Here is a 26,538-nt window from a genome sequence, read left to right as displayed (position 1 = left end):
TCAAGACAGTATTAAATTGAGTCTGAAATATTTACCTATTGCCGGGGAGATAAAAAGATACCAGAATATTATACAGGTTTTCTTCACTTGTGGGCAGAATATGAATTAGTTCACATTGAGCCATCTAATTTAGCAATGAGTTAAGTATCTACAGAAGCACTTTGAGAAGAGGAAGGTGAACGATTTCCTCATGAGATTGAGACCTAAATATGTCCAATATTCTGAGTAGGGGTACACTACCAGATTTAGATTTTGTTAGGGGAGAATTGCTGAGAGAGGAGACTAGAGACTGCTGCAAATATGGAAGGAAAGAATTGTTGGGTCTTCAACTCTATAGAGATAGATCGAAGAGGATAATAGGATTATCCCAATCTGCTTACATTGACAAAATAGTCAAGATATACAGCATGGAGAACTCCAAGAAAGGACATGTTCCTTTCAGACATGGAGTCACTCTCTCCAAGGGTATGTCTCCCAAGACTCCCGAAGAGATTGAGGGCATGAAAGAGGTTCCCTATGCGTCAGCCATAGGGAGCATCATGTATGCCATGCTGTGCACTCGTCCTAACATCTCTCAGGCAATGAGTGTGGTAAACATATACCAATCTAACCTAGGGCAGGAGCATTGGACCACTGTGAAAAACATACTAAAATACCTTGAAGGACAAAATAGTTTTGTCTGGTATCGATGGTAGTTCACTACAGATCTAAGGGTATACTGATGTCGATTTTCAGTCAGATCCAGATGATAGAAAGTCTACATCTTTTTATATCTTCATGATAGGATCGTGTGCTATTTGCTGGAAAAGCAGCAAACAAGGGTCCACGGTGGATTCCACAACCGAAGCCAAATACATTGCCGCAAGTGAAGCTTTCAAAGAAGTCGATTGGATGAAGAAGTTCATTCAGGAATTAGGAGTAGTTCCATCCAGCACATCACCCATTCCATTGTTGTGTGACAACACTGGAGCCATTGCTCAGGCTAAGGAGCCACGAGCCCACTCGAAGTCAAAGCACATCGAGAGGAAGTACCATGTACTGCAGGAGATAGTTGGACGAGGGGACGTCCTGATTCAGAAGGTAGCATCAGCAGAAAATGTAGCAGACCCATTGACTAAGCCACTGACACAGAAAGTGTTAGACAGTTATGCCCTTTAGCTCCAATCAGATTGATGTACCTTTTTGACATTTATTGCAAATGAATAAGGTACATAATTGAATCATGTCATTGTGGTGCATTTCTGTGTAATACCCTTAAACTGGACACTTAATGAGACTCGTGTTAGTTTAGAATCTTCACAGCCGTTGGATAGATCTGGGGAGATTTATCCTGCCAAGGCTGACACTAATATGCCGCCAAGTTGGTTGGGGTGGCTTGTCTCAACTGCCAGGGTGAGATGTGAGGTACATGCAGTGTGGGTTTTTCTTGAAACCCTGAACCGGACCAAAATTCCAATATTGCCCTGGACCTTGGAGACAAATGGGCAAAACTGGAATGTTACACCTGACCCCTAGACTCGATTATGATACTACACTAGGTGTCGGATTGGGCTGTCTTTGATATGTCAATCAGTGAGATCCTTAGAGGGGGTCAAAACCTGGGTATGTTGGGACAGTCCGAGAATTCATCTGAGTGGGTGATCATAGTGACAGGATCAGCCCCTTTGTTGGAGGAAGTGAATGATTAGGGATGCACTCTCTCTAATGGAAACCTAAACTGCCGGCAGTTGATTTCAACCATTGAAATTTGTTTTGCAAAATATATTTATATAAAGATATACATATATATATATATATATATTATGGTTACAAAATGTTTGCAAGAGGTTTTAATTCCCGGAATCCATGTGAATAGAGATTGTAGCACTGCACCTTGTAGCCGAGGGAGAGGTCCTCTCTTGTCAGACAGTGTTTGGTCATTATGGGCTGAGAGGTTAAGTGTAAGACCATTGAGGGTAATACCTAATGGGCTAGTCTTGCATCTGCCCACAGTCCTTGGGTTTTCATAAGGTGGTTGGACCCAAGGACCATTTAGTGTAAATGTTGGGCCCATCAAGAGCCCATGGTGATGGACTCAGGGGTTCACTGTCTCCTACAGTGAATTCGGCCAGGCCTTGTAACAAAGGCTGGGCTGAACCCATGTGGCTGATGTGTAGATCAATGTTTGGGTCCCACGCCATACAAGGATAGCCAATTGGGCAGCAGGTTAAGAGGTTAAGTGAGCACATAGACTTAATGGGCCTAAAGACCAATTCGAACTGGCTTAATAAGATTAATTAAATAGGGGCGGTTCTGGGATTTGGATCAGCTGATAGGATAAGGGATTATCCCTATCCACTCAAAGAGTCCAGATCCAAATAAAGATTTGGATCAGGAAACTCCTAATTTAATTAGGAAGGTTGATCTTTATCTACAGATAAGATAAGGGATTATCCTTATCCCTTAAAGAGAGTCCAGATCCAAATATAAGATTTGGATCAGGAAACTCCTAATGAGATTAGCAGAACCTCTCTTTAAGGCTATAAATAGGAGAGCAGAGCGGACCTTCAAAGACAACTCACAGTCTGTTGAATCAAGAGAGAAGACAACACACAATTTGACAGCTCCTGTCTTCTGCTCTTTTCTTCTTGTTCTTGCCGCCCCTACCCAATTCGATCTCCACCTGTGGGTAGTGATCAAGAACAGTTCTTGATATTGCCTTTTGCTAGAAAAGGCAATCTGAAGTCGTGCTCACCAGCCTTCCATCATATTCTTGTTGAAGAATTCGGTTCTTGCTGAAGAACCGTCCTGCTAATTCTGTTTCACGTCACACCGTGTCATCTTCGGTGGAAGCAGTCTTTGGTTTTCTCCTTGGGCGTGAACACCTTCGTTGGGAGTTACCGTTACTCCGTATCAAGTATATCCCTCTCCTCCCTTTTGGTTTCAAATCTGGTCCAGTTTGGTTTCAAGATTGATACTTGAAAATCCAATTTTCTAAAAAAGGGAATGCGATTCCCACATGGGAAAGAGAGAAATTTTTGAAATTTTGCCCAACCTTCCTGCAGGGCTCAGCCATCCATATGATGGATCTCTCATCCCTTCAGGAGAAGAGGGTTTTCAGCAAAAGCTTAGAGAGAAGATGAAAGAATGGAAGAGAAGAGAAAGAGAGTTGTTCAATCTCTCCTCTCTATCTCTCTGATTTAATCTATATATGCTGAAATAAAATATATGTAAAGATACAAGAGTGCCCTTAGTTGGGTGGCTGACTTAAAACATAAGCAAGAAATAAGAATTAAGCCCATAAAGAAAGCCCACCACAGCAGAAATAAAGCTACTTAAATAAAAGAAAAACTATGGCCCATTTTCCCAATCTCTCTACAAGGTGCCATCCTAGCTGTTGTGAATGAAAACTCCTTTCTCTATCATGTGTCCTAACCAAGATAATTTCCCCTCTAGAGTCTTTGGTTGAGTTTTTTTTATTCATGTCAAGGATTCTACACAAACAGAGTTAGATACTAAAGCTCTTCATTGTGTCTTGGGTATTACCTTTGCAAAAAGGGTACAAGTGCTATGTCCTATCTCTAGAAGAAAATTTGTCACCAAAGATGTTACCTTTTTTGAGTCACAAGCATTTTTTTTCACCTCCCTAAAATCCTCTTCAGGGGAGACTAGACGAGTGGAAGACTCCTTTTGTGGTTATTCTTCCCTCTGATATTCCATCTTCTCCCCTTGATCCTCCTAGTTCAAGCACCTACCCAAGTAATTCTAGTGAGACTCCTATGAATCCCGCTAATGCACCAGATGTAAGTATGATGGAATTGCTAATATTGAAAAGAAAATATATCTGAAAACCTACAGAAATTGAAAAAAGGGTTCCCCTGGCTTATGATAGCAACCAAGCAAACTACCAACTATAGAGTCTTAGGCTGATTGAATCAACCAATTTAGAGAAAACAAGAAAAAACTGACTTGTTGGGCGTCTTTTCCAGAAAAATAAAACTATCAGCTTCAGCTGATCAAAACAGCCTTCAAATAATCTTCGAACAGAGTTTGATAGTAATCAAAATACTTCTCAAACAATCCTCTAATCATCCAAGAAGCAAATTGAATCAGCAGCTAGTAGACATGGCCTGCTCTAATACCATGTCAATCTTCCAATTCATGAGAGAACCAAGGATCAAAATCTTGATACGATACGCCCCGTATCGAGTGTATTGTATCGTATCTTTTGGGTCCTAAAACCCTCCTTTGTTTAATATATATATATATATACACCCAGAAAACAATTTTTGAAAAAAAATTAAACAATAGAAGTGGATGGTTTTTAGTACCGATATGCCTCTGCCAATACATAGGGGTGCATTGATACTTTGAACCATGGAGAGAACACCAAAGGTTTCAGGGATGTCTAATGTGATAATCGACCCCCACCCCAATGAGTCAAATATATATATACACACACCCAGAAAACAATTTTTGAAAAAAAAAATTAAAAAATAGAAGTGGATGGTTTTTAGTACCGATACACCTCTGCCAATACATAGGGGTGCATTGATACTTTGAACCATGGAGAGAACACCAAAGGTTTCAGGGATGTCTAATGTGATAATCGACCCCCACCCCAATGAGTCAAATATATATACATATATTGTTAGAGTCGACTAAACAGGGGTAATTTAGTCTTTGTATGTCTCCTACATAGACAGGGGCATTTCTGTCTTTGTATATTTGTTTATCAATTCTAAATGAATGATCGACTGGGTTGGACTTTAAGGACTACTCAGTTCAGCACTGTTCTTCTTCCTCCCCCTCCTTCTCTCCTCTCTCTCTTCTTTCTTCTTGGTTCAGCTGAAAACAAACATGGTATCAGAGCGCCACTGATAAAGGTCAATTGCAGCCTTCTTCGTTCTCCCTTCCTTCTCCTTTCTTTCGTTTTTTTTCAGGTTTGCGAAATCTGGGTTAGAAGACTGACAAACCCAGGTTTCTGCTGCAGCTTCTAGGGTTTCGGTGGGTTGACCTCCGGTGACAGTGGACAAGTGCAACAGTTCGAGTGAACAGAAAAAAAGAGTTTTTTTTTTGTGTGGACTGCTGTCACCATGTGTGACAGCTGTGGTGGTCGAGTAGGTGCAGTAGTGGTGGTCTGAACCCTCGAATGAGCAGTTTCAAGAGGGATCTTGTGTTTTTTTTTTCTGCCTGTTCAAAGTACAGTAGTGTTCAAAGCGGCCGAATATATGTTAGGGCAAACTCATGTGACTATTAATGTGTTGGTGTGGTAGTTGAAGAACAGTAGTGCAGTGGTTGGAACCTCTTCTTCTTGTGTGTGTGACGGGCAGAACCAGTTTCGCAGATTGAAATGGCGTTGGTGGGTGATTCAAGTGGTGACCAGAAATCGAGTGTGATGATCACCTTTGATTTTTTGAGTGTCCAGATGACATCCATCAAACTCAATGGTGAAAACTATGTTCCATTAGCCAAGTTGATGGAAGTGTTTTTCAAGGCTGTTAGAGTACACAAAACAGGGGTATTTTGGTCATTTGGGTTTATCTTTTTGAGAGTGAAAGGTCTGTTTTATTTAAATTTAAGTTGTGTCCCATCACTTATGAGGGACAATATGGTCTTTCTTGTAACTATGTTATTGGAGATAAATACAAGTGGGTCGACTAGAGAGATGACTGATTTTTCCTCTACTGGCCGAACCCTTCTTCTTCCCCTTTTCTTCTTCTTCTTCTCCTTCTTCTCTACTTTAACCTAGGACTAAATAAGGCTTTCACATGGTATCAGTGCGCATGTAACAAGTTCAGATCTTCTCGTCTTGCTCTTTTGTTCTAGTTTATCCAGTTTTTTTTTTATCGCCCTCCTCTCTAGGGTTTTGCAGATTTCTCAAGAACCACTGGGAGATTAAGGGAAAGGTTGAAAAGGAGTGGTCGTTTTTCTCTGTAGGAGGCCTTCATGCCTCCGGTTTGTGGTGCAGTGGCTGTTTGTGGTGATTGGTAGGAAGCTCTCTATTCAATGGTATGAAGAGAGCAAGTTCGGTGAACAGTGTTCAGCTGAGTACAAGTTGGTTCTGCAGAGTGCAATGTAAGTGTTTGGTTTAATGGCTGAGTGATTTCAGCCCTTGTATTTTGTTGTGTGAGTGGTTCTACAGTGTGCAGTATAGGTGTTTGAATTAATAACTGAGTGATTTCAGCTTTTGTATTTGATGTGTAATGTGTATTTGAACAAGTTGGTGGTGCTGAAAGCGACATAAGTTTTGTGGAAGTGCATGAGGCTGTGCTGAATATTTGAAGGTGAATACTCTACATATAGCAGTGAGTCTTTGTGAGGTAAGGTGAATTAGTTAAGATGGCATCGATTGTAGATGGGAATGACAATAAAACAGGCGTTATGATTTCTCCAGATTACCTAAATGTTCAAATGACATCTATTAAGTTGAATGGTGAAAATTATGTGCCGTGGGAAAAATCTGTGGAGGTGTTTTTAAAGGCCAAGAAAAAAGTAAAACATGTGAGAGAGGAGAAACCCTCCTCTGATTCTCTAGGGTTTAGTGACTGGGAACAGGAAGATGCACAAATAATGACATGGTTGTGGAATAGCATGGAACCAAAAATTAACAGGAACTTTATGTTCCTAGATACAGCTAAAGAAATCTGGGATCATGCTAAGAAACTGTATTCCGGGCAAGACAATACAACTAGGGTGTATCAGTTATACCAAGAGTACTTTAATCTGAAGAAAAGGCAGACAACGCTTGGAGGAATACTATGCAAGTCTGAGGAATATCCGAAATGAGTTCAATGTGTATCATCCTCTGACACAGGATGTTCAGATTCAGCAACAACAGCGTGAGCAACTTGATGTTACAAGGTTTCTGGTGGGTTTGAAGGCTGAATATGAGTTTGTCCGAGCACAAATACTAGAGGGGTCTGCTCTTCCCTCACTTGAAGAAGTTTTTGCCCGCCTTAGGAGGACATCTATTAAGTCTATAGAGCATTCTTCTCTCTCATACAGATCTGGTTTGTGGTGACTAGAGGGGCAGACCGTGGAAATAGAGGTGGTGGTGGTGGTCGTGGACTTCTAGGTAGCTGTGGTGGTCCCATGTTTAGCCGTGCTGGTGGCCGGAGTAGAGGTCGGGACTCAAGGGGAGGTCGTGGTAAAGGAAGAAGTAATGCCCCAAGGAAGTGTGCATACTGTGGATTAGAGAGGCACACAGTTAATTTCTGCTATGATTTACAAGGTCCACCCAACACTTGAGCTAACCATGCTGTGACTAAGGGTAGTGGTATAGCTACTGAAAGTCAGCAAACTGACCCGATCACCTCCACATCTACTGGTGTTTCTGGGAAGGAGATGGTGAGTGTACCTCGTGCAGTATATGAGCAATTCCTTCAGACATTTTCTCAGCAGAACACAGCTACCCTTCCCATTCAGGTATGGCTTGCTTTGCTTCCAAGCCTTCACACTAGATCATTGATTCCGGAGCCTCGGACCATATGTCTGGGACTCCTAGTGTATTTTCTTCTCTTTCTCGGTCCTCCACATCTCAAATAGTTACTCTTGCTAATGGTTCTACATCTCCCATCTGTGGTGTTGGTGATGTTGATCTCTCCTCCTTGTCTTTATCATCTGTTTTATATGTCCCCAAGTTCCCCTTTAACCTTATGTTTGTTAGTAGATTAACCAAGTCACTTAATTGTTCCATAACCTTTTATCCCTCTTCTTGTGTGTTTCAGGATCTCAAGACGGGGATGAAGATTGGTGGAGGGCATGAGGCAGGTGGATTGTATTACCTTGATGATGGTGGCCCTCCAGTAGCTTTTCAGTCGTCTCTTACTACTCTTCAATGGCACTGCAGACTTGGTCATCCTTCTCTCAAGGCTCTGAAGTTGTTGGTTCCTTCCTTGAGTCATCTTTCATCTTTGGATTGTGAATCATGTCAGCTTGGGAAACATCATAGAGTCTCTTTTAGTCAAGAGTTGATAGACGTGTCTTGATTCCTTTTTCTTTAGTTCATTCTGATGCTTGGGTCCGATCAAAATGATGTCATACAATGGATATAAGTATTTTGTAATTTTTGTTGATGACTTTTCAAAGATGACATGGATTTATCTTATGAAAGATCACAGTGAATTGTTCAAAATTTTTCAAAAATTTTATGTTGAAAAATAGAGCACCATGGGATAATTCATCACAGTGAATTGTTCTCTATTTTTCAAAAATTTTTACTACTCTTCAATGCTGAAAGATCGCTCCGATAATGCCAAAGAGTACACCTCAATACCATTTCAGCAATACTTAGAGCACCATGGGATAATTCATCAAACTTCTTGTGCCTACACCCCACAACAGAACGGTGTAGCTGAATGGAAAAATCGACATCTCCTTGAAACTACTCGGTCTTTGATGCTCTCACATCCTATTTTCTCATCAATCGGATGCCCATGTCCATCCTTGGAAGTCAATCCCCCTTCTCGGTGTTGTTTCCCACCTTGTCTCCGTTTACTCTCACCCCAAGAATCTTTGGATGTGTTTGTTTTGTTAAAAACTTGGGGCCTGGTTTAGACAAGTTAGATGCACGAGCTACTAAGTGTATCTTCCTTGGCTACTCAAGGACTTAGAAAGGGTATAAGTGCTATAACCCTAGCTTCCATAAGTCATTTGTGTGCTCCGATGTCACCTTCTTTGAATCGGTTCCTTTTTCTCAGATACTGTGGTTCCTTCTCCTTCCCCCGTAGTTCCTCTTCTCGTCCCTGTTGCGGATCCCCTTCCCGTGGTTCCCATTCTAGTTGTAGATTCACCTCCCGTGCCAGTTACTACTGATAGGCCACCAATCAGACGAGTGTATACTCACAGAAAAGCACCAGCCCCTCCTCCAATTCAGCCCTCGTCAACAGATCCTGTCATTGCTTCTCCTCCCTTGGACCTTGATCTTCCTATTGCCCTACAGAAAGGTAAACGCACTTGTACTTCTCATCCTATTTCACACTATGTTTCAGCTGCTTACCTTTCTGCTTCTCATCGGAACTTTATATCATTGCTATCATCTAATTCCATTCCCAAGACTGTCCAGGAATCCCTTACCTCCCCAGGGTAGCGTCAAGCCATGGAAGAGGAACTCTCTACTCTACAACACAACTACACATGGGAGCTCACTACTCTTCCTCCTGGTAAGCATGTTGTTGGGTGGAAGTGAGTCTACACAATGAAGTATCTTCCAGATGGCAGTGTGGAGTGATTGAAGGCCAAGTTAGTGGCCAAGGGCTATTCTCAGTTGTATGGTGTGGACTATATGGAGACATTTTCTCCTGTGGCTAAAATTGGTTCAGCTCTGGTGTTAATTTCATTAGTTGCTATGTATGATTGGCCTTTTGTGCAACTTGACATCAAAAATGCTTTCCTACATGGTGATCTCATTGAGGAAGTGTATATGGAGCAACCGCCAAGGTTTGTTGCTCAGGGGGAGGATGGTAAGGTTTGTAGACTCAAAAAGGCAATTTATGGACTGAAACAATCTCCACGCGCATGGTTTGGCAGGTTCAGTGAAGTAGTGAAAGACTTTGGGATGAAACAGTGTCAAGTAGACCATTCTGTGTTCAGCCATGACTCAAAAGATGGGAAAATCTTGCTAGTGGTGTATGTGGATAATATTGTCATAACTGGGAGTGGCAATAATGGGATTGACAAGTTGAAGAAATTCCTACAGGACCACTTCAATACGAAAGATTTGTGTAACCCGAAGTACTTCCTGGGAATAGAAGTTGCAAGGTCAAGGCATGGAATTAACTTACGTCAAAGAAAATATGTTCTTGACCTACTTGAAGAAACAGGACTGTTAGGTGCTAAACCAACAGAGACTCCTGTGGAACTTAATGTCAAGTTGGGTGTTGATACAGGTGAAGAGCTTGATGATCCTGGAAGATATAGGAGGTTGGTGGGAAAGTTGAATTATTTGACTATTACCCGGCCAGATATATCATTTGTTGTGAGTATGGTGAGTCAGTTTATGCAATATCCTTGGATTCCTTATTGGGAAGCAGTTCTAAGGATTGTTAGGTACCTGAAGGGTGCTCCAAGTCGTGGTTTACTATACCAAAGTGGAGGGACTCTTGAAATAGTAGGGTATACAGATGCTGGTTGGGCTGGTTCTATATCAGACAGGAGATCAAGTACAGCGTATTGTACCTTCCTTGGTGGCAATCTTGTAACTTGGAAGAGCAAGAAACAAATAGTGGTGGCAAGGAGTAGTGCAGAAGCTTAGTACAGAGCTATGGCTCATACCACTTGTAAACTAGTATGGTTGAAGAACTTGCTACCAGAGATGGGGTTCTCGGTTGACAAACCCATGAGACTATACTGTGATAACCAAGCTGCTGTTCACATCTCTTCCAACCTAGTCTTCCATGAGAGAACCAAGCATATTGAGGTCGATTGTCACTTTGTGAGAGAGTAAGTGATAAGTGGAGTGATAACCACGTCTCATGTGAGCTCAGGAAATCAGTGGGCAGATCTCTTTACAAAGAGATTATCTCGGGGCAGAGTACATCATATTTGTGACAAGCTGGGACTCTATGACATATACTCTCCAGCTTGAGGGGGAGTGTTAGAGTACACAAAACAGGGGTATTTTGGTCATTTGGTTTTATATATTTGAGAGTGAAAGGTCTGTTTTATTTTAGTTCAAGTTATGTGTCTCATCACTTATGAGGGACAATATGGTCTTTCTTGTAATTATGTTATTGGAGATAAATACAAGTGGGTCGACTAGAGAGAGGACTGATTTTTCCTCTACTGGCCGAACCCTTCTTCTTCTTCTCCTTTTCTTCTTCTTCTTCTTCTTCTTCTTCTCCTTCTTCTCTACTGTAACCTAGGACTAAATAAGGTTTTCACAAAGGCTAAGAAGAAAGTGAAACATGTACGGGAGGAGAAACCGAGTGCTGAATCCCTGGGTTTTAGTGATTGGAAGCAAGAGGATGCTCAAATCATGACGTGGTTGTGGAACAATATGGAGCCTAAAATCAGTGTTAATTTCATGTTTTTAGATGTAGCAAGGGATATATGGGATCATGCAAAGAAACTCTATTCTGGACAAGACAACACTACAAGGGTTTATCAATTTTATTAGGAATACTTTAGTTTGCAGCAGGGAAATCAGACTCTTGAGGAATATTATGCCAGTATGAAAAATCTTAGGAATGAACTTAATGTCTATTATCCCTTAACTTCAAACGTCAAAATTCAGCAGCAACAAAGGGAACAACTAGATATTACACGGTTCTTGGTGGGACTCAAAGCAGAGCATGAACCTGTCAGAGCACAGATATTGGGGGGATTTGCTCTCCCTACTCTAGAAGAAGTGTTTGCCCGTCTTCGCAGGATTTCTCTTAGCCCCACAGAGAGTAACATAACTTCCAACAGATCAGCACTTGTTAGCTCTCGAGGTGGTTCTTATGGGCACAAAGGAGGTGGCCATACAGTTAAGGGAGGCCGTGGTAACCCTATGGGTGGTCGTAGCAGTGGAGGAGGTCGTGATTCTGGGGGAGGCCGTGGCAGAGGAAGGGGGAGTACAACTAGGAAGTGCACACATTGAGGGAGAGAAGGGCACACAGTTAACTTTTTCTATGATCTGCATTACCCACCATCCACATGGGCTAATCATGCAGTTGTTGGTGGTAGTGAAGTCAGTGATACTCAACCAGTTGGTCCAATATCTTCTACAGCCACAACTACTTCTGGGAAGGAGGTGATGAGTATTCCAAGAGAGGAGTATGAGAGATTCCTTCAGGCCACTTCACATCAAAACACCGCCGCCCTCTCTCATTCAAGTATAGCTTGCCTAGCATCCAAACCCTCACACCCTGGATAATTGACTCTGGAGCCTCTGATCACATGACCAGGACTCCAGGTGTGTTTTCCTCTCTTTCACCAATCTCTACATCAAATAATGTTACCCTTGCCAATGGATCTACTTCCCCCATTTACGGTGTTGGTAATTGACCACAGCATCTTTCTCTATCTTCAGTTTTATATGTTTCCAAGTTTCCTTTTAATCTTATGTCTATTAGTAAACTAACCAAATCCTTAAATTGTTCTATCACGTTTTACCCTTCCTCTTATGTTTTTCAGTATCTAACGACAGGGAAGAAGATTGGTGGAGGGCATGAAGTTGGCGGATTGTATTATCTTGACAGTGGCGGCTCTATAGTTGCACTTCAAACCTTCTTGACTCCTCTTCAGTGGCATTGTAGACTCGGCTACCCATCTCTTAAAGCTCTCAAGTTTCTTGTTTCGTCATTGAGTCGTCTGTCGTCTTTACAGTGTGAGTTGTGTCAGTATGGGAAACACCACCAGGTTTCCTTCCATCCTAAGGGGGAGTGTTAGAGTTAACTAAACAGGGGTAATTTAGTCTTTGTATGTCTCCTACATAGACAGGGGCATTTCTGTCTTTGTATACTTGTTTATCAATTCTAAATGAATGGTCGACTGGGTTGGACTTTAAGGACTACTCAGTTCGACATTGTTCTTCTTCCTCCTCCTTCTCTCCTCTCTCTTCTTTCTTGAATGGCTAAAGGATAAATATAAAAAATTACAAAAGAACCCTTAAAGGGCTGAAAGATAAAAGGAAGAAAATACTAACTACAGTACATCAAGTGTCTCCACACTGCATTGATTGAGCTGTATTGACTAAGCCTCTTCAAGAAGCTATCTAAAATAGCTTCACTAGAAAATTGATTTTGCAGCTCATATAGCCTGTTTTTGGCTTTCCGGATTTTTCACCAAACATGGATTCATGGCTTTCCATGTGGGGCCTACCTTGCAACACCAGAAGCTGCTGCGCTAAAGCCCTCCCAAATGGGCACTAATAAAAAAAAGGGGGCAGATCAACCTCATAGCTGTTTTCTTTTCCTTTGCTCTGTTTTTTTATTATTCTCTCTAAATGTATCATTATTTAGATGTTAATAGTTTTCTGCATGCAATTGCTATATTGAATTATTATTTTTTTGCAATTTTTTGTTTGAATGTTGATATTCATAGATATAAAATGCCAGTCTTTTGGATGTGATGATTTTAACATTTTTTTACATAAAACCCGTTGTTATTAAAGAAATTTTCTGTTTTTCAATTTGTATGCTTGTCTGGTATATAAACTGGGAAGTTAAACTAAAATTTAAGCTTTCTCTTTGTCAAATTCATCACCACAGCAACTAAGTATTTCAGTCACCTAGAACCGCTTAGATTCCTTGACAACAATGCAGATTTCTTCAAGTTACATTGGCAACATGGAATTTAATTGCATCTGTTTGGTTGCAGGGGTAATGCTGTAGTGAGGTCTACAGCAAAGAAACAGATCTCTCATGAGACAGATGCATCTTGTAGTGTAGATTTAAATTCTGATATTAGGCTGGATGCCAGCTGTAAATTACCACCCAGAGTAAACAAGCCAAGGACAAAGGTGGTGACTGTACGACTATTCCAAGCATTCCAAATGCTTGTGGTCATTGCTGCTGTAAATATCCCTCTTTACATGATGCTGCTGTTTAAGGATTGGATTGATTTGTGATGTTGGAAACTTAGGGGTAACAGTTAAGTTGGGTTTGCATTTCTCCCTTGCTTAGCCAATAAACTGGAATGGCTCTGGGTCTGTAGAGTAACATCAGACAGGATGTTATAGAAGTTGGGAATTGAGGATATAAGGCACTGTAAGTTAAATTGTTATTGTTGGTTGTGGATGGTTACCATGCAATCATCAAGGTGCAGTTACTTGACCCTGCACATTATTACATGGTTTAAGAAAGACGGTGTATATTGAACTGTTATTTGAAACTTCAAATAATTATTAACTCTATAGTTTTGCAATTCACAGTTGATATCAGTAGATGGTAATTATGCAGGTTCAGCCAAATGATTATTTTAGGGTGGGACTCTGTTGATTATTTCACAAGTCTTTCTCATCAAAATTAGTTTTAAACCAGGTTGCCCACAGGAAATAAAGAAATTAAGAAATCAGGTAAGCCTCAAGGTGATGGTAACCAATGGTTTCTGGAGTGGTGTTTCACGCCTGTTGCTAGGTTAAGATTTCATTCAATCAAGTTTAATTCAGAAACATGTGGCACACAGCACCTACATCCCAAGTTTCCTTAGGAACTTAGGACAGGATCCATGGTAGAATCTCTTTACAGGAATGCATGTACATCTAAGGAGCTGAATTGGTTTTTCCCGGGATTTTATCATTGTAAAAAACATGACATTGGATTTTACAGCGTGGAGAATAAGTGCTCCAGATTATAATGTTGGGAATTAATGGCAAAAGGATATATTGAAAGTATTTGTTAGGCCTTATACCTGATCAGTATAAGATATTAGTGGGCTTATTTATAGGCCCATCTTATATGGATGAATTCTAAGATAAAGCAAAGAAAGCACAAAGGAGACATACAAGATTTATATAGAGGTTCGGCAAAAACCCCTACCTACGTTTTTTATCTCATGCACCTTTTAAACTAGCCAAAATTCTCAAGCACCAATAAAGCCTTACAACCATTGGTTTTTCAAGCCTGCTACAACCTTGGATAGACTTAGGAATGCTACCCAAACTTAGTAGAATTCCACAAGTGCCTGCAAAATATAACTTGACAAATCTTCAAGGTCTCTACCAAACCCTTAATGGTGTTCAACCTAGAACACCATTTGTACTCAGAGATATTATAAGTATAGCACAACATAACAGGATACAAGGTATCTCAAATAATGTTACAAATTACAACTGTGGACACGAATTTTGTGCATAAATTTGAAGCACAAAAAATGAAGACAAATTGAAAGAAAATTTGATCTTTTTTTCTTAATGTAAGTGGGAAACAATCGCTTTTTTTCTTCATTTTCAGCAAAGAACACCCTCTGGTTCTTTTGTCACGAGGATTCAAAATTTTTATAAACTTCCATTTCTTTTTAGATCACTTGCACTTTGAAAAAAGAGCCTGCACAATGGCTTTAAGGCCCAATCTTGTAAAATGTACTTGCTTTGAGATATTTCAAGAGAGGAACATATAAACAAGCTCACCGTAACTTGCAGCCATGAATGAAAATTAACAGCTGATCTTGGGTAGAAAAGTTTCCCACTAAGAAGGATTCACTATAGAATGATTTAGTTGTTGGAGGAGAGAAACACCATCTCAATTGAGAAACAACTGATGATTGTTTTAGCAATTTGAGTGATGATAGACTTTTTTTTCAACCACAAAAGGCTTTAGTTGCAACAATTTGATAGCTACCAACCTTGATTTTGGTGCGTCATCCCTTCTTTGTCAAAAGGAATAAAGCCCAAATAAGGACCCCTTCATCATTCTCTCATTCCATTTTATAATGAACGGCTATGTTTGAAGAACCCGCCCCATTTCAATCTTGAATTCCATGTTATAAAAGGAAATGTCATTAGTGATCTTCGAATAGATTTGTTGGTTAACCTTAATTTCCTCTTACCTGGTCATCCATTAGGCATTACTGCATATTAATTTCCATCAAATGGGTCCCACTAGATCTGATTAAAAGAAAATTATCTCCTCCAGCTAACAACATGATTCTCTTTATCACCTTTACTTGATCATGTCTCGTAACTGGCCTATCTTACTAATATCTAATTGGCCCCCATGAATTAGGCCATGCGATCAATATTTATGATGGGTAAAGGAAATGCCATTCAACCAATTAGCTGATTGTATCAATTAGCCAATTGTCATCCCCCCTCCCCCCCCCCCCCCCCCCTTTTGTCACCTAATAACCATTAAACTCAATTACCATTTAATCCAAGCCCACCGTATTAGCTTGAGAAGATTCCCAGTTGATGATTTTGTCATTTTGCCATCACCTAAAGGTAGGTTGGGGCTTGGAACGGCAATTGAGTGATTAGACTTTGTATAGCCTTATCATATGAGGCTGGCATGCTTGAAGACAAAGTGACAAGGGATTAAATCCATTCAAAAAAAGAAATCATGCGTGGTCAGTTAGGCTAATAATCAGCACATATCTTGGCTATCCAATTCTTCTTTTTATATTATTACCATTTAAATGGGGTCCCGGCGTCCCGCTAAATTTATTAGAGAGAACCTCTCTAACAAGACTTGAGAAAAAAAATCCTCTTTTAATTTCCATGGGCCTTATTTTAATATTTCATTGAAATTCATCTCATGAGTGCTTAGTGGTAAGAAACGTGGTAGAGCATTAATACCCTTTGCCTCTATTCAAAATGGTTTGTAGTGGACCCCACCCAACACTCTATCGGGCTTGAGTCCAACAATTTCCCTCTCTTTTTCTTCAATTTATATCAGGGCACATTCAATGTAGTTCTTGGGCCTTTATCTTGGATCAATTTCAATTTACATAGCAACAACAACATAAAACCATTCCACTGCAAGAGTGTAACTCGAGATGCTCAGTTTAATGAAGAGATTCATAATATATGGGTGAGATTGTATAAGCCCTACGGCTAGTTAAAAACTTTGCTCACCTCCAAAAACTATTAAAGCTCAGTAATCTCTTTAAAGAAGATAAAGACTCGTGCTAACTTGGCCTCTACAAAAGCAACTAAAGACTATGTATAATAATAGCTTAGATTGTTTTCTTTTACTTTAGCTTGGCTTACTTTGAATCAAGCTAGAGACCTCTATTTATGAAGGTCTGGAGAGTAAGTAGTCATTTTCTAGCCATTGTAGCTCTCTTATTAAACTTAGTAATGATTAAAATACTTCAAACATGACTTGCTAAAGATAACAATAGTCGCTTAAGCTTTCAAAGTAGTTGACTACTATATTCTTGTAGTCATTTATAGACAAAGAGAGGAATCATTTTTCCTCCTTCCATCGATTGGATCCTCTTATTCAATCAACTAATATACGTTATAACTTAAGCTGTTAGAGTTAGTCAACCATGCAATTTTGGATAGTCGACTACTCTCGGTCTGATCTTTAAACTCCCTCTATCTCCAATAGTCACTATTCGTCTCTCCGACAGATACATGCATATATATTTTTTTAATGCTTCCCTTTGATCATTTCATTGAAAAAAGTTGCTTATTAGCCAATGTCTTATTATAACCATTGCAAAGTAAAGCTCCATACTTGCAAACATATTTCAGGAAAAAAATTGTTAAGCTTACGATAGAAGATGCAAGACTATAATAAGGCTAGGGAGGGAAGAGACTTTGTTCATCATAAGGTGGGCAAGAGATGTAGCCGAAAAGATGAACTATCTATGATCCTTCAAGGCGGTTGGAGGATTACGGAGGAATGGGAAATGAACTGGTTGTTGGTGCTTGAGAAAGTCAAATGCTCCCATAGCATCTTCATCAATCACAATCACAAGTATGTTTGTTGCAATTTTTGAACTTTAAACATTTTATAATAAAAATTAATAGACATATAACCCAAAAATATGCTTGGTTGGACCTATTATCGCTTGGCTCAATTGTAGGGGTATACAAATTAGGTGAGCCAAGGTTGGGCTTCTTGTCAAAATTTGAATTGGTATGAGCCTGAAATAGTGTAAAATGTTAACAGGCCAACCAAGTTATTGTGCTACCCAATTGGAAATGTCATAAATCTATTTCAGCTAAATTTTGATTAATAACCCCCTTTCTCCACCCTCCATCTTGCTTTCACTTTAACACTCTACTTTCCCCCTTCTCACCACTCTCATTCCTTAACACTCTACTACTCCCTTCAGCCTCAAAAATTCTGGTGCAACATATTAAAGGTTGATGAATCACATCTTTAAAGCAAAGAGGCCAAGCAGCACTTAGCCAACCTCAAAGAAGTCTACGGTCTCCTCAAACAGTACAAAATGAAGTTGAACCAAATCAAAGGCACCTTCGGTGTTAGTTTGAGCAAGTTTCTACGGTTCATGGTAACTCAAAGAATGATCAAAACCAATCCAGGACATCTTGGATATGCAATCTCCACGAACACACAAAGAAGTGCAACACCTCACAAGGGGGATTGCCACACTCAGCAAGTTCACATCAAGCGCATAGATGATTTAAGCAACTCCTAGTTGGTGGTAAATCGGGTCAGCGACAAATTCAAAACTTGAGAGCCCAACATGGCCAACTACTTGAGGAAGGTTCAAGAACTCATCACCTCATTTGACCACTTCTCTATACAACAAATACCTTGAGCCGAGAACCTCTGAGTTGGCGCCTTATCTAAGCTTGCCAGTGCACCCAAACAAACACCAGAGGTACTATTCGAGTGGACACCCTGACTAACCCAAGCATTGCCAAAGTGACTCTAGCTACATTCCTAGTACAATTGTAACCATCTTGGATAGATCCCATCTTCCAGTATTTATATAGGATGACAGTCTACTATAGGCCCAAACCGAGGCCAAGAAGCTAGCACACTGGGCAGCTCAGTATTGCATAACTAGAGGGCACCTCTACCATAGATTGCACACATTGCACTATTTGAAATCTCTCCCCTAGACGAAGTTGACTATGTTATAAGAGAAATACATGAAGCCATATGCGGTAACCATCCCAGCGCTCATACCCTGGTCGACCATGAAGCAAGACACATCATAGCTAGTATAAAAGTGTGGTTGCTATCAAAGACACTCCAAACTACTCCATCAACCAACGGTCTCCTTAATATCAATCACAAGTCCTTAGCCCTTCGTTTAGTCGGGCATGGACATCCTCGGTGCCTTCCCTCCCATGGTCAGGCAAAATGGGTCAAGGCCGAGCCCCTATCACTAGGAGGTTGTGAACTACTTCACCAAATGGGTCGAGGCCAAACCCTTATCATGCATCACATTACAAAAGACCCAAGGCTTCTTGTAGAGAACCACCATCTATCTCTACAGAATCCCCTGAGTACTAAATACCAACAATGGCTCATAGTTAACAAATAGGAAGTTTGAAAAGTACTATGTCGAGCTCGAAATAGACCATCACACCACTATAGTTTACCGACCATATAGTAATGGCAATACTGAAGCCACCAACCACACCCTGTTGCATGGCCTGAACCTAGAGACACAATTACACAAAACTAAAGGTAGGTGGGTAGAACTTCCAAGCATCCTTTGGGCCTACCGAACCACACATAGATAGTGATCGGAGAAACACATTCAATATAGCATTTAGAGCATAGATAGTGATCCCAATATAAATTGGATCCCCCACACTCCGAACCGAGCTCTACAATGAAGAAACCAACAATGAGGACCTCCACACCAAATTAGATCTCCTAGAGGAAGCTCGAGACCAAACATAGATCAAAGTGACAACATACCAGTAGAGGATGACCAAATATTATGATGCTTAGGTCAACCATAGACAGTTCAAGGTTGGAGACCTCGTCCTCCACAAAGTCAGTGTACTTGAACCTGACGTAAGTTTAGATCAAGGTGGGAATAACCATATAGGGTAAGCAAAGTGTTGGGGCTGAGCTCCTATAGGCTAGAAGACCTCAACGACAAACCCATACCGAGGAGTTGGAGTTGGAGAAATATGAGAATGTACTATTAGTAAGTGATGCTGAGCTGAACGATGATCAAACTCTTTGTAACCTATTGATTGAGCAAGAATGTCATTTTTCTATAAGAGAGAGTGACTACCGCACTGCAAACGCACACATGACATAGTTGGTTCAGATCTAGCCAACCACAAATGGCCAAGGCCTAGTACTTAGCTCAACCCAAGTTGGGCACGGTGGGAATGACATCCTTGCCACCTATGGAAAGAGGATGGTAACTGAACACTACTCCCTAGCTAGTGTCTGCGATGGCCCTGCAAGGCCGAGGACACTTGGCTACTTCCCTGACTTGGAACTAGGGTAGAGATGACCAAATACCACAACCAGCTCGCCTAGAAGCCCCTAGTTTCATATGACTAGGTACCATTGAACTTTCCGAAAATGGAACCCTAAGAGATTAGAAGTATCTCGACCAACCAGACTTGGAGAGATTTCAAGCCATTCTACCACAAACCTTAACTAGATGGTTGAGGGCCAATACACTAAGTCTAAGGCTTCGGTCATTCGAAGACCGAAGTTAGTCGAATCCATAACAATAAGATAAAGACCTCGACCACTTGGAGGCCAATGCCACATTGCAAACATAGTTTAGCACAAGAATTAAGATAAGATAATTTCCATTCAATGAAAGATATGTACAACCAAGGTTTAAAATTTTAATACGATACGCCTATTCGTATCTTTGAAAAATAGATACAGGATACACATGGAAAATGGGCATCTCATCTTTTTTCATGCGTATGACCCATATCAAGGTGTATCGGTAGCATATCGACAAAAAAGATATGACCAAAAACTGGAAAAAAATAAAGGGGGAATGCAAGCTTCTTTTCCCTGAAATAAGCCTTCTTTCACCCCAAATGAATGTAAAATTCCAAACTTCATTCCTAGAGTGCTAGATTTGCAAAAAAAAATACAAGAAACAAGTGTGAATCGTTGATTTTTTTGAAGATTTTTCAAATTTTGAAAAATATGGAAAATTTTCAATTTTTTATAATATCTTGTGATTTCTTTTTTTTTTTCTTGAATGTTTAAATTTATGTTGGTCTACATTTATTACATTCAAAATCACAATTTTTTGGTTGTGCCAAAAATTATTAATTATATTTTATGGTTGGATAGGAGAGTTGGGTTTTTCCCATCCCACAAAACATTAAAGCTTAAGAAATATAATTTATAAATTATAGTTAAGCATAGGATTTTTAATGAAATTATATTTAACTACAATATATTTCTTAATGAAATTATAATTAACTACAATATATTTCTTCATAAAACCATTAAAATATATTAATTTAATGTATATACACCTTATTGAGGTCTTATATTTAGTGTTGTTAATATATTTTTATGATCTATTAAAGTACTTATAGTGTTTCCAAGCGTATTTATGTGTATTTTAGTTTTTCTCTGATACGCATGAGTATCCAAGGCGTATCTTGATACGTCTCTTAAAATTGTCTTTACGATACACTTGGCATTTCCAATACTTTGAACCTTATGTAAAATTACTCCAAGCTTGGCATACCGAGCTATACAGAAAACAAAAAAAAAAAGAGCAATACAAAGGCATTCAGGCTTGCCGTGTTGAGCCGAACAAGACTAACAAAAAAAGTCAAAAAAACAAGGGTCAATGGTCTACAGGAGGGTCCGACCTAAGCTGCTCCTCGGCCTTAGGATCTCATTTGACCTCTCCTTCTTTGGCCTAGTCTGCTTGAGGAGGCAATTTCGAGGGATCGAAGGCCGATGATGGCCTCATCTGCCTTAGGAAACATCCTCGCCACCTTCTTCTAACACTACTCAAACCAAGGATATATGAGTTAATGGAAAAGTTGTCCAAATCCTTCTCGTATTGAGTTAAGATGCAAAACTTCTCGACCACCTGATGCACCTAGATTCCTGAATAACTTGATCTTGAGACTCCTTGGCCACAAGAGATCTTTTCTCACTCGAGTCCGTTGCAACCCTCACTTTGGCTAGGTCCTTCTTCAAGGCTCGTACCTTCTTCTCATTGGCCTTCACCTTCACTTTTCCCTCACTCAAGGTGACCTTCACAACCTTTATTTTCCCCTCCAAAGTCTCAATGAACTAAGACATAGAATGCATCTTATTAACAAGGTGGATGACTAAGTAGGCGCCCTAACAAAATGAGGTAGGTCAAAACCACGCTAAATCTAAAATAAAAGAAAAAGGATCTTATCGAGCCAAAGTTACTTGGATAGAGAACTTGATGGCCGTGCTGCCAACCAACCTATTAGTCTGTTCCTATAGATCGTTCACCACCTTAGGAAGCAGGATACCGTAGTTGATCTCTTCACATACACCCTCTTTTTCATGGGTGTTGGTTGGTAGAACCTTCTAGGTCAGCCGTTAGATGGGACATTCCTCATGTGCTTGAGACTTTGATGACAACACAAGACAAGGGGGAATCAACTACCTCTTAGTGTCTAACTTGACTTTGACCACTTTCTCATGTGGGCGCTTTGAGGGTCGAATGGATGTGGTGCCTGAGCTCCTGGCCTTATCGAATGCCAAAGGCAAACTCTTCAAACCAAATACATCTTCTTCCGACTCTAGAAACTTTGTAGACGATGGAGTCTAGTCACCTTCTCCTTCACCTTTTCCAACTCCTTGGCCGACTTTTGGTGATCCTCTGCTAGCAACATTTCAAAATCTACAAATGAAGATACTCAATTAGCATCTTGCAACAAAAAAGCACAAAACAAAATAGCAATACAACATTGTTACCAGGTTAAGCTAAACATAGTTCAACACTAATCAATCAAGCCTCATATGTATACTCCAACATGTTGATCTAAAGACTAGCCATTTTTCCCTAGGCCTCCCTCTCCTTATCTGTTAGACATTTAGTGGGAGGAACCTTCACCTTGGTCACAACTGTCCTCAACCTCATACACATTGTCAATTTTCCCTTCCAACTTATAAAGAAGTATCTATTCTTCCATCTATGCCAAACAAAGGGGCACTAGCAAAAATCTTCAAGTTTTGGCGAGGCGAGAAGTAGTAAAATCCCAATTGGCCAAGCATGTTCATGTACAAAAGGGTGTGGAAGAGGTTAAAGGTCATTGGCATGTTGTGCAATGTTCATAAGCACAACCAACCTATTAGGTACCTAAAGGAGTTCAGCACTATCTAGATAGGTAGCACCTGGTGCTTAGTCAACATTTGCACCAATCCTTCATCTAATGAGAACCTCAACCTAGCTTCCAAACTATGCTCATACAAGAAGACCCTCCCAGGGCTCATTCGAACACTTTCCCCTCTTCAAACACCTCAACTTCTACTCACCAAGGATCAAGTATATGCTCTGGATGTGGTCCATATCAACCTCGATCAAGCAACAAGGCATGTTGCCAAGACCAAGAAGACCGCAGTTGGTGACTCGATGATCCCTCTCAACTTCATTAAACTCCTTGTCCACCTCGGCCTCAGCTTGATCTTTATCGTCATCATGGACTTCGGGGTCTCCTTCTAAGAAATCACCTACCTCATGATCCCCCTCCTTAGAGTCCACACTAGTGTCATCCATTTCGACCTTGGCCTTGTTGGTGTCGGTTTCAAGGACCCTCATGTCGACGACCTCTCCCTGAGATACTGCCCTCCCGCTCCACTCAATTCTTGAAGAGACACCTCACCAAAAGACGAAGACTACTAGAGCAAAGGCTATTGAGGAAGCTCCCCAAATCACTCCCACTCAAATGACAGAAAAATGGTTCGCCTACAATCGCTTTATATGGAGACAACCAGCGGAAAGATCAAGGCGAATTGATGGTCCAAATTGAATGCCGAGGCCTGTTACACATGTGAGATCAAGAAGATGAAACGACACGACCACACACTCAGGCTCAAGCGCCTGCACAATGGTCCAACCATAGTTTACATGGCTCAATTGACACTTAGAAATTCTGACAAGAGTTTCGCATCCAAGCACCAGAAGAGCTCGGCTTTTAAACTTTGGTCAAGCACCTCCTCCTCAACTTCAGACTTGAGGATTGGTTAAGGATGGTAATAGGGCGGGATTGGGGAAGCTTTTGTAAATTTTAGATCCTACCTACCTCCCTAAGCCTCCTAACTTGTACTTACCTCAAAATCCATAGTGGGTTGAATTATGAGAATCCAAAACCTCCCCATACATGAAAAATGCAAAACCCTCCCCGACCCTACCCCTTGCATTCAAGGGTATGGGCAGGTTAGGTTTAGAACCCACATATAATTTCCTATTGTTTTTTGCTATATATAAGCAATAAATAAGTAAAACAACACAAACAAACACAAAATTTCCAATTATTTAATTAAGACATGTAAAAAGCACATAACCTATCAATTATCATTCACATAAAACTCAAAATATTATTAAATTCAACACCTTAAAGTTTATATGTTTTCCAATATATGCGGGTCGGGGAGGGTCAGGTTTAGCCTAATACCATACCCTATCCGTCCCCACCCCAAAACTTGCTCTTTAAGCAAAAATAAAAAATAAAATAAAATAAAATAAAATAAAATCACCCCATCGGGACGGGTAAGGTAGGTACCCACCAGGTACAATAGAAATTGCATGTTATGACATATAATGTATAAAATAAGTTTATATGCATGTTATGACATTTAATATATAGATATGAATGTTTTATATATGAGTGACATTGGCCCGGAATCAGGCCCGGCCTGCCCCAGGCCCGTATAGGCTTGGGCTAGGGCTTATGTTTCAGGCCCGGAACCCCGAGCTGGACTGGGCCCGGGCATAAGCTATAACCCTTATCATAAGTGCAAAGCTCGGCCCGACCCATTATTAAAATTAATAATTTTAATGAGTTGAGACCTTTATTGTGCATAGTGCACATACTGCACAAGAGACTTATATAAAATAGATGACCCATTAAAAATTATATAAAAATAAAAATAATGAAAAATCAAAATGTAGAACCCACTTTACCACTCAGACAAAGAAGACAATCTAAATGAATCTATGTTGACCCATTTTTGAAAACGGTTTCGGTTCGTCTTGAAACCTGTAACGTGTGATACACGACATATAACAACAACAACAACAATTATAATAGTAGTAGTAATCTATTTATAATTTGAAACCAATAACTATAATTAATAAAAATTATGAAAATTAATACAAATAGTAAAATTTAGGAAGTTTTTATCTAGCAACTATTAAAAGTAAAGAAATTAATAAAAATTAGTATTAATTGCTACTTAGGGATGACCGTTTATAAAAAATTGTGTAATTAATATTAATAGGATAATTAAAATTAATAATAAAAAGTAAAAAATTATCAAAAATACTAAAATAACAATTTATAAAAAGTAGCATAGGTTTTTATCTATGTTCTCCTTTATTTTTGTATTTTCTTGTTTTCTTTTGTTTTAAAAATATAAAATAATAATTATTGTCATTTACAAAGTTGTGTATCATTGGAATTTAAAGTTGCACACTATTACCAAGATATTATAATAATTAAATAGAGAGAGGTTATATTATAAAAGAGAGACAATTAAGAGAAAGAGAGAGTATTAATGTGAGAGAGAGAGAGAGAGAAAGAATGAGACAAAGCATTTATATTATTAAAGAGAGAGAATGGGGGATGTAAGGACATTTGGGTATTTTAGGCCCCCCTTAAGGACTAAAGAATTCATGATACAAAACCCTAACATTAATAAAGTAATAAAATATTTTTAAATTAATAATAAGATAATAAAAAAAATAATAGCAAACAAATATATTAATTATTAAATATAATAATAATAATGTATAAATAAAATATTAATGCAATAGATTTTGGGGTAGGAAAAATAATTTTAATTATAATAATATTAATAACTAAATAATAAAATAAAAATATTAATACTTAAATGATATTAAGTATAACTAAATATTAATATAAAATATTCATTATAAATATTAAGATATTAATTATTAAAGACTAATGAAATAAAAATAAAAATACTAATAAAATAATAAAAATATTAATAAATTTGTTAGTTGATTTCAATTCCAACTCCAAATGAATTAGACAACAACAATCGAAATCCAATAATTGTATACATATATATTATGTATAACTATATAAAGTTTATAATTGATGAATTTAATATTTTATATTTATATACATTTATTATACATATATACTTTAAAAATAATTGGTTTTTAAAAAATCTTTTAATTTTTTATCATTTTAAACACAATAAGATGGTTGTTAAATGCAAAGATGATCCAAAACCCAATGTAATGTGGATCTAAATTTCATAATTGAATGCAGATGCTGATGTAGTTGGATATGATCTAAATCCAAACCATTTTTAGTCTTATTATTTACATTGTGTGGGGTTAGTGTAGATTTGAGCTAGACCTAGCTCAAAAGAAAGGGTTGCTTGAGACTAAAAATTTGTTTGTTTATTTAGCCAGGTTTAGGTTATGTTATAAATGATGATCCTTAAGTAGGTCATTATTAGTTTTAATATTTTGATTAAAATTTGTAGTTTTTATATGGAGTGTAGATAGTTTATTTTATTATTTTTAATATTTTTTAATTATTATTATTATTATTATTTTATGAACTATTAATTTTTATTAACTTCTAAATTTTTAATAGTTGCTAGTTAAAAACTTGCTAAAATTTAATTTTATTTATTAGGTTTTGAATTACAATTTTATGACAATTAACCAATTAATAAGATTCGAATGTGAATAGGGATGACAATGTTCCCATCCCATCGATTACTCAGCTTCCCCAACCGGATGAGGCTGGGGATGGATATTGCCTTGGCAAGGATGGGGATTGATAACGATACCTAACAGAGGATGGAGACGAAGATGGGAATGAGAATTTGTTTCACAATCTTAAACCTTGGGCTTGGACTTAGATTAATTTAATTATGACTAAAAAAGTTAATCTATAGATTAATTTAATTATAACATTTAATGATTAATAAAGTAAAATAAGTAAACTAAAACACTAATGGATAATATGAAAAAATAATTATTTATTGAATAATTAGTAAT

At 38.9% G+C, this 26,538-nt stretch overlaps 1 protein-coding gene across 2 annotated transcripts in view; it reads left to right on the top strand.

Annotated features, from left to right (window-relative positions):
• LOC148844442 (Calcineurin-like metallo-phosphoesterase superfamily protein) overlaps positions 1 to 13,830 on the top strand; it is a 154,005-nt gene extending 140,175 nt beyond the window's left edge. For both annotated transcript variants that reach the window (XR_016103479.1, XM_088958747.1), the window contains exon 13: positions 13,285 to 13,830. Coding sequence is in view for 1 of the 2 variants with exons in the window: in XM_088958747.1 (XP_088814873.1) it covers positions 13,285 to 13,534 (250 nt within the window). In the remaining variant the exon portion in view is untranslated. The remainder of the gene's footprint in view (positions 1 to 13,284) is intronic.
• The last annotated feature ends 12,708 nt before the right edge of the window (positions 13,831 to 26,538 follow it).

The sequence above is a fragment of the Nelumbo lutea genome, chromosome 8, assembly GCF_056320005.1.
Source record: "Nelumbo lutea isolate HS-2025 chromosome 8, American lotus-T2T, whole genome shotgun sequence".
In the NCBI taxonomy this organism is placed as follows: domain Eukaryota; kingdom Viridiplantae; phylum Streptophyta; class Magnoliopsida; order Proteales; family Nelumbonaceae; genus Nelumbo; species Nelumbo lutea.
Note: the sequence above shows the minus strand (reverse complement) of the source record. Positions and strands in the feature narration are given on the sequence as shown.